This window comes from Cricetulus griseus, assembly GCF_003668045.3.
Source record: "Cricetulus griseus strain 17A/GY chromosome 1 unlocalized genomic scaffold, alternate assembly CriGri-PICRH-1.0 chr1_1, whole genome shotgun sequence".
NCBI lineage: Eukaryota > Metazoa > Chordata > Mammalia > Rodentia > Cricetidae > Cricetulus > Cricetulus griseus.
The window spans coordinates 83,242,470-83,252,214 of record NW_023276807.1 but is presented as its reverse complement, the minus strand read 5'-3'; the positions used below and the strand labels follow the sequence as shown (position 1 = coordinate 83,252,214).

The window sequence follows — 9,745 nt, the reverse complement described above, 5'->3', positions numbered from 1 at the left end:
TGGAATTTTTCCAGGGTGGGGAATTGGTCAGATTTCAATCCCTGAGCTTAGGATGGCTAGATCTCCTGCTCAGGGATTGGTTAATTTGCTGCACAGGTTTAGCGTCAGGTTTGGTTCTGGTTTCAGGGTCAAAGTGTGTTTCTTTCACTGGTCCTTTTTAGCCCTTTGGCTCTAGTTTTAGGTTCAGGGTGTATTTCTTTAACTAGCTCTGATCCCAGGGTCAGGGTTCATTTCTTTGGTTCTGGTTGCGGGGCCAAAGTGTATTTCTTTGACTGTACCCTTTTTCCCTACAACATTTGTTTATGCTGTGGAACATTTGTTTTAATGATGCAAAGATGTTGCATTGGTTTAACTCTGTGAAGCTGTGTTACTTTGCCTGTCTAAAACACTTGATTGGTCTAATAAAGAGCTGAATGGCCAATAGCTAGGTAGGAGAAAGGATAGATGGGACTGGCAGGAAGAGAGAATACATAGAAGGGAAAATCTGGGAGAAAGGAAGGAGGACCAAGAACAAGGGAAGAAGCACACTAGGGGCCAGTCACCCAATCAGCCACAGAATAAGAGTGAAAGTAAGATTACTGTAGCTGGCAGTTACTTGTCCAGCTGGTCCTGCCACCCTTCTCAGCCCAAAGAAGCACACAGACACTATATTATTAAACTGTTGGCCGATGGCTAGGGCTTCTTACTGGCTGGCTCTGTCTTAAATATTAACCCATGTCTATTAATCTATGTATTTCCATGTGGTCTTGGTTTACTGGAGAATTCCTGGACCTGTTACTCCTTCCAGGGCTACATGTCGTCCTCTCCTCCTGCCTACCTTTCCCAGAATTCTCCTCATCTCCTAGTCCCACTTATCTTCCTGCCTCCATTGGCCAAACGGTGTTTAATTCATCAACCAATAAGAGAAACATATATACAGAAGGACATCCCCCACCAATATACCAAAGCAATAGAAAGGAAAAAGCCCAGAGGCACAAGGTAGACGGGTTAATTTAAATTAAGAAAAGCCGGCTAGAAACAAGCCAAGCTAAGGCCAGGCATTTATAAATTAATATTAAAGCCTCCATGTGTGATTTATTTGGGAGCTGGGTGTCAGGCCCTCAAAGAACAGTTAAATAATAAAAACAACCAATGGCAGGTGTGTCACTGGAGGTGGGCGCTGAGATTTTCAAACCCTCATGCCAGCCCCGGTGCTTCTCTTTCTCTCTCCACAGCCTGTGAATGAGGTGACAGCTCTAAGTTACTGCTCCAGTGCCTCCCAAGTGGTATACCACACCCAGTGGGGTTTTTGTTTATTTATCTATTTATTTATGAGTCAATGGCCATCAGTATTTTTATTTCGTTTATTTGAGACAGTATCTCATTATGTAGCTCAGGCTGGCCTCAAATTCACACTCCTTTCTGACCCAGTCTCTCAAGTGCTAGGAGTACAGGCACACCACTTAATTTTCTTTCTTTCTTTCTTTCTTTCTTTCTTTCTTTCTTTCTTTCTTTCTTTCTCTTTTTTTTCCCCCACTAATCACTCCTCTAAGGTTCCAACAGGGCAGTCTCTCACATCTCCAAACTCCTGTTTACACTATCACTTCGAAATGCAGGGTCTATGTCCTCCTCACTGGAACTGCCACTAGAACATTCCCCGTTGCTCTTCAATGCCTTATCCATGCAAGAAGGCATTCATGGATCCCTGTCTTCACTACTGCCTTAAACTGTTTATCACTGTTCTACCTAAATGTATAGAAATGTAAGCCTGGGTACTGACAGACTCCAAGATAACAACAAAACCAAGTGAAATGCAGACAGCAGCACAAAACCAATGAAATTTAAGTTAACATTAAGACACTAAGTGCCATATGTCGTTGATGACATTGCTGTTTGTGTTACAGTTCTGAGGCTGGTGGCCTTCTGGAAGCCTGCATGCCTGGACTATAACAGCTACTGATGGAACTTTCACCAAGCCTTGACCCACGCAGGAACGCTCTGTCACAGACACACCATTTAAGTATTAATTTCACCTCTTTTTTTTTTTTTATCAGTTTAGGATGAAGTAAATTGGTTCCATAAATGCAGAGATGGATACAGACATTGAAACTACAAATTTATACTGGAGCACACAGCAATATAGGTATGTGGATAAGTCTGTAGTTTCCTAAATGGTAAATAGTCATAACAGCATCACTACAATAGTACAAAGATGAAAGCAACACAACTGTCCATCAACGGAGGGAGGGTGAGCTTAGCATGGGCACACACAAATACAATGCTGTTCTGGAAGGCGGCGAGACCTAGGTCATCTGAGGACGCTGCGCTAAACGACACAGGCCAGTCACAGAAGAAAACACACATGCGTTCTACTTGTGTGAGGTGCGTGACACAGTCAGATTCACAGGGACAAAGTCCTAGCACCGGGGACTGGGGAGGAGGGACCAGGAGCTAATACTGGCATGCAGTGTTCCAGTTTTATCACACGATTTCCGTGAATGGATGACGATGATTGTACAACAATGTAAATGAATTTACCACCACTGCACACTAAGTTAGTTATATGTGTTTTACCATAGTAAAAGTCAAAATTTTAATGTCAGCTTTAGATAAGATATTAAAATGTTTGTTGAGAACAGAGACTCTGAACATTTCTACACATTTCTTCTCCCAGCCCAGACCACTTAACCCATCTTCCTATGGTGCTTCTGCCTCACTTGGAGCTCTAACAGCCCCCTGGCTGCCCAGTACATCCCAGGCACCCTCAGCTCTCCTGATGGCAGCCCCGAGCTCTAAGCAGCGCACTTCCCACACTGCCATGCCTGGGCTGTGTCTTTCACGTTCTCTCTGCGTTGCATGCTGTTCAGGACCTGCTCACACTGGTCCCACATTCTGACTTCTGCAGCCCTTGTTCGATCGTTATTTATTTAGCCCAGGCCATAACGATGTGTGGAGCCCTGGAGCCAGTGCTGAGCTCTGGTTTTTGTCTGTTATGCCCTGATACATTTTGCTAACATTTATTGTGGTCCTATGGTCATTCTGGTCTGTACTGTCATATTCCACATTTGGACAACACATTACCATTTATTAGAGTTGGAGTCTTGCTGTGTTGCCCAGGCTGGTCTTACACTCTTAGACTCAATTTCCTCAGTTAGTCTCCCAAGTAGCCGATATTACAGGTATGTATCACCGTGGCCACCTCTGACAATTTTAAATGAAAGAAATCAAGAATGGTTTATTCTTTTACTTTTTTTCGTTTTTTCAAGACAGGGTTTCTCTGTACTGTACTGGAACTTGATCTGTAGACCAGGTTGGCCTCGAACTCGTAGAGATCTGCCAGCCTCTGTCTCCCAAGTGCTGGTATGAAGGGGGTACCCTGCCAATGTCCAACAAGAATGGCTTATTCTAAGGTTTGCCAATTTAGCGGTTTGTTTTGTTGGTTCTTTTTTTTTTTTTTTTTTTTTTTTTTTTGAGCCAATCTTATAATGCAGTGGTCAGTACAAAAAAGTTCTGGATTGTATTCAATGCATAGAGGACCCAGACCTAGTCATCAGAGGTTCCCATGATGACAACTGCAGTGACATCTGATCATGAATGCCCGTGATGAAAGCATCCAAAGTTGGCCTAAAACCCCCAAACAAACACAATACTCAGTGATGTAGTAGACAGACATTTAAGGACATTTATTATAGTCAACTTACCAAACTCAGATTTTCTTTTTAAAAACTATATTTGAGCTCAGTATCTTACGTACAGAATTTTGCACAGTTCACTTCTTTCCGACAAAAGTAAAAATACCCTCTGTATTTGCTCTTTGCTCATCGCGCTGCCTCTTTGACATGACCCCGTACTCTCAGTCAACCCAACGCCAAAGGTTTCATTTCTCTCACGGACAGCCTTTTCTGCACTTCACTTTCTCTCTTTGTGTTCTCGAGAATAGCTTCGAGGTGTGGGGTATTTGTTTCCGAGATCCACAACAATGACTTCCTTAGAAAACGTCACTCCTTTTAAAGGTCTTTTTTGGCTTTCAGCGGTTGAAGTTCTGTGGACATGTACGGGTGTTTTCTCAGCACTCTCACCCTGCAATGAGAACAGGACAGACCATATGAATGACTGACCTATGAAAACAACGAGCCCAGGTTTTAAAGCATTGTCAAATGTACATTATGAACAAGAATAGAGAAGGTATTTTCAGATGGCATAGGCGTCAGTGATGATCCACCACACGCAGTTGCCAGGTTCTATGGCTAGAGAAGCCTGCACTGATGTCATCAAGGTTGAGAGCAATCTGGGCCAGCATTCTGTCTTGGAATGGGTCTGGAGGCATGTGGGAGCTCATGAAGGTTCTGGAAGTGTTTGTGTGCTGATGTCAAAGATCCCAGGACTGCAGCAAGGACACAGGTCTTGTCCTGGGCTCAGCAGCAGGGGGACAGTAGACACGCATCCCAGTTTTTCATGTGACATGAAGTTTAGATCCAAGATGACTTACAGAGAAATATAAGGAAAACAAAATGTCAGGGAAATATTAAGAAAAACAGGAATATAAGAATGAAAGATGAAAACAGAAAGTCTCCAGCTTGACAATGCCATATCTAATTTATTATCTAATTTATTATCCCTACATGGGTGACTCTTCATCAAACCTAAACAACCCCTGAGAGCAGAACATACGTCACCTCAAGGGTGGTTTCTCCAGCATTCGTCAAAGGCTCTAATGTCTGTCTGTGTTTGTCCTCTTCTGCCTCGGTGATCTCTCCTAAGGGTGAGGCCACCTCGCCGTCCTTACTCTGTCTTTGGACAAGAATGCCAGGTCTCACTGGCATGTCCATGTTTACCAAGCGCAGTAGGACCCTGGGAAAACCACCAGCAGTTTTTAAAAATTCATACATCTTAGTCAACATTACCACATAGAAAAATGGCTAGCATAGCCACACTTTATTATAGGATGTGTGAGTATGTGTGTATGTGTATATGTATTCGTGTGTGTGTGTGTGTGTGTGTGTGTGTGTGTGTGTGTGTGTGTGTGTGCGCACACGTGCTTATCTGACTGGATGTGTGTAGAGGTCAGAGGTTGTTAGTTGTCATCTGGATGTCACTTCACCTTGTTTTATTTTTGTTTGTTTGTTTGTTTTTGAGACTTTCACTGGACCTGAAGTTCACAACTAGTCTGGGTTGATAGGGATCTGCCTGTCTCTGCCCTCCAGTTCGGGTTACAGGTGTTATTGTTGCACACTGCTTTTTATGTGGGTGCTGGGGAGCCAAACTCAGGTTGTCATGCCTCATCAGCAAGCCATCAACCCACTGAGCCCTTTCCCTAGACTCACTTTTCTTGATCTTTGGGTTTGTTCATCTTTGCACTGGCAAATAAACAATCTTCACCTTCATTTTCATCGGTACAAGGGGGCTTCGCTGGCTCCTCAGTGGTCTTGCCTGTGAAACTAAGAACAAGTAAGACTTCAGAAAAGCGTATAGTAAGGTGCCGCTCTAAGCAGGGAATTGGCACTTGTAAACCCTGGAAGCAGAAGCAGCAGCTGGTTGCTACACTGCTTATTTTATTTGGGGTTTTGAGCCTGGGTCTCTCCTCGCCTAGGGTGATCTTGAAGTCTCTATGCAATAAAGAACAACCTTGAAATACTAATCCTCCTGCTTTCACCTCCCAAATTCTGGGATTACAGGTGTGTAGCACCAGCTTGTCTTTTCCTTGTTCTATTTACAGTGATTTCCTGTTATTCCTAGGTACACTTGCTACTGTAACTTGATGCCTGATCATCAACAGGGTGTATACCATTTATAAAAAAAAATTGCCAATAGAAGGAGGATACAAATGATGCAAATGAGGAGGATGACGAAGAAGGTGATGGTTGTGGTCTCAAAGAACATAGGGTTCGATTTCGAATTCTCATCCATTTTATCAACCCCATTTTGTCCAAACATTCTTTTTCCAGCCCAGTTTGAATGCAGAGTTCTTGTTCTTTATGTTTTCTAGAAACAGAAGAATAAAAGACTGTTTTCATTGTTGTCCTACCGCTCTGGTGAGCCTCACAGAGGGTGCCTGGGTGGTTTTGGTGGAAGTGACTCACTTTGCCTAATTTCTCTTCATAAAGGCGGTAAGGGGCTGTGGTGGCCAGAGGGGAGACTGAGCTGGGACACGCTGATCACTCAGCTCACCTCCCCTCACCCCAAAATTGCCAAAACCCAAAGGCGAGAGGACTTGGAGCAGCTGGAGACGGACCCAGCTCTCCATTCTTCTCTCTTCAGTGACATCACAGAACCATGGAATTGTTGAGACAGAGACATGATCTGGGGCTGGGGATTAAAGCAGTTCTCTGAGGTGTGGAGTGGAGGCTACTTGGCACTGTCTTAACTATTTTTTAGACCAGAATTTTCCAGATTCCAACTTTCTTCTCCTGACTCAAGCCTCATTGATTGATCTTTTCACTGATGTGTTCAACTGATCCACCTTCCTATAAAAATTTCCTTCTATAGCCCTGTGTACTCTTTTTTTTTTTTTTTTTTGGTTTTTTGAGACAGGGTTTCTCTGTGTAGCTTTGGAGCCTATCCTGGCACTCGCTCTAGAGCGGCCTGCCTCTGCCTCCCGAGTGCTGGGATTAAAGGCGTCCACCACCAACTCCCGGCAGCCCTGTATACTCTTAAGGGCTTTTCTCAGAAGGAATGGCCTATGCTCTTCATCCCATCACGCTGTGCAGGACTCCTAGACTCACAGCCAGCTGTTACGAAGGCCACAGCTCAAGGAAGCAGGAATACAACAAGACGCTAAGTCAGATGGTGAATGCAGGCCTGACCTAACCAGGTAGGAGACCTAACCAAGTAGGCATGAATGATGCCCCATGGCAGCGAGGGTAAGGATAGGATGGGATTTTCCTAGATGAAGGCAATTTGAGAGAGGATGTAACAATACTGGGCTTGGTGACATAGGCCTGAGATCCTAATCCAGCAATTGGGGTGATGAGAACTAAGGCAGGAAGATTATGTTTAGAACACCATGTATCAAAACCCTGTCAAAAACAAAAAGGAGTGCTGCAGCTGCAGCCAACATAAAGTATCTAAAAAGGTTGAGGTGAGGCTGGTCGGGAGGCTCATCCACTTGGCATTGTGACTTCAGAGGATCACATGTGGATAGCATGAAGGGAACAGAAATGTATTCTTCAAAGCTGAGGCAGGAAGAAGCCTGAGGCAGGCTTCTTTCTTCTAGCCAGCGCCTAGCTTCATACTCCCTCAGGAAGGAGTGTTCTATGCAGTGTGCTCTATGTCTGTGTGGCAGAGCACAAACTGTTCCACAGGCCCTTGTTTGAGACAGCTGAGTCCACAGAGCTCTGCCAAACTCACCCAAAGGCCTTAACACTACAACATTGGGGACAGAGTGTCAGAGGTGAACTTTGGAGGGGACACCTTTCATATTATAGAAGAGGTCTTTGGCTAGACTAGAGCAACAGTGTTTCCTTCAGAAAGTGGGGACTTCAAGCTCTTCATCCTTGGACAGTGTGTGGGAGTGGAGGGCCATTTTGTACAATCTGAGGACATTGGTGCCACTCCTAGAAGAGTTGGGACAATCCCTGGAGAACTCTTCTAGTCAACCCTCCTACATGGAGGCACTTCCTGCTCCATGTGGTTGAGAGATCTAGAGTCTGCCCCGTCTTCTACACATAAAGAATGCTTTTGAGGAGAGGGAAATGACTTGTTTTGACCTCCTAATGGCCATAAAGGTATGTACTTAGGCAAACCCCAAACAGTGTTCGTAACTCTGGGACTCTGCCTCCACTGTGTGGACACTAACCCTCAGTGTGAAAGGGGAATGAGTATGAGTGTGAACACAGGGCAGTGCTGGAGTTCTGCGAGCAGCTGTTTCCAGGATCATTCCCACTGACAGAGGGGAGACCTGAGGCAGGCAGGCAGGGTACAATCATGTCTGAGAGCTGATAAGCCTGATCCCTGAGGGCTTTCACGGACTGTGATGTGGGGATGGCAAACATAGATTTGTATGTGTTACTATAGTTCTGCAAAATAGGAGCTGTCCAAATTTGGTTTTTAAATCCTATTTTAAACCATGAGACTGTAAGCTCAGTGAGGCTGCAGTCACTCAGGGATGGCTCTCCAGAGCGTAGCCAAATATGCCTGCTTTAAAACTCACGTGGGGAGAAGAGTACAGCCAATTCAGCAGAAACACAAAAGGGCCGTAAGGGATCAGGAGGCTGCAGAGATGCCCAGTGTTGAGAGCACCAGCTGCTCTTCTCAGAGCACTCAAGTTCCGTTTCCAGCAATCACCTCAGGCAGCTCACACCCACCCTTAACTCCAGCTCCAGGGAATCCACTGCCTCCTCTGCACCCACAGGAACACACACACACACACACACACACACACACACACACACACAAACACACACACACATATACACACATACATATACACATACACATACAGACACACAGACAGACAGACACACATACACACACATACACACATACACATACAGACACACATACACACACAGACACACACACATACATAGAGACATACACAGACACACACATACACACACAGACACACTCACATACACACACATACACACACACACATACACATACACACACAGACACACACATCCACATCCACACACAGACACACATACATACACAGAGACACACACTCATACATACACAAATACACACATACACATCCACACACAGACACACACATACACAGACACACACACACATATATACACACACACACACATACACACAAACACACACAGAGACACACACACAGAGACACACATACACACACATCCACACACTCATACATACACATCCACACATAGACCCACATAGACACACACACTCATACATACACATACACACACACACAAATACACACATACACACATACACATATGCATACAGACACACACAGAGACACAGACACATACACACACATACATACATACACACACAGAAACACATACACACATACACATATCCACAGACACACACATACACACAGACACACACATACTCATATATACACATAGACACACAGACAAACATACACATAGACACACATACGCATAGACATGCATACACACACATACATACACACATACACATACAGACACACATACAGACAGACACACATACACACACAGACACACACATACACACACAGACACAACAGGCACACACACATACACATACAGACACACATACAGACAGACACACACATACACAGAGGCATACACAGACACACACACACACACACACAGACACACTCACATACACACACACACACATACACATACACACACAGACACATACACACACAGACACACACAGACACACACATACACAGACACACACACAGACACACATACACACACACACAAACACACACAAAGACACACACACACACATACACACACTCATACATACACATCCACACACAGACACACATACACATACACACAGAGACACAGACACATACACACACATACACACATACACATACACACAGAGACACAGACACATACACACACATACACACATACACATACACACACAGAAAAACATACACACATATACATATACACATAGACATACATACACACACAGACACACACAGACACACACACAGACAAACACAGACACACAGAAACACACATACACACCCACACTTAAGACAACAAAATAGAATTTTTTTTGTCTTTTTATTTATTAGTTCAAGTTAGGGAACAAGCTTGTTTCACATGTA

General features: G+C 44.2%; 1 protein-coding gene across 1 annotated transcript; it reads right to left on the bottom strand.

Annotated features, from left to right (window-relative positions):
- Window positions 1-3,888: 3,888 nt before the first annotated feature.
- CUNH2orf74 (chromosome unknown C2orf74 homolog) lies at window positions 3,889-5,913 on the bottom strand. Its single transcript, XM_027387735.1, has 4 exons — window positions 5,765-5,913; window positions 5,304-5,417; window positions 4,656-4,830; window positions 3,889-4,059 (listed from the first exon to the last, which is right to left on the bottom strand). Exons 1-4 carry the CDS (start codon window positions 5,911-5,913, stop codon window positions 3,889-3,891), a joined length of 609 nt encoding a protein of 202 aa, XP_027243536.1.
- Between the last annotated feature and the right edge of the window lie 3,832 nt (window positions 5,914-9,745).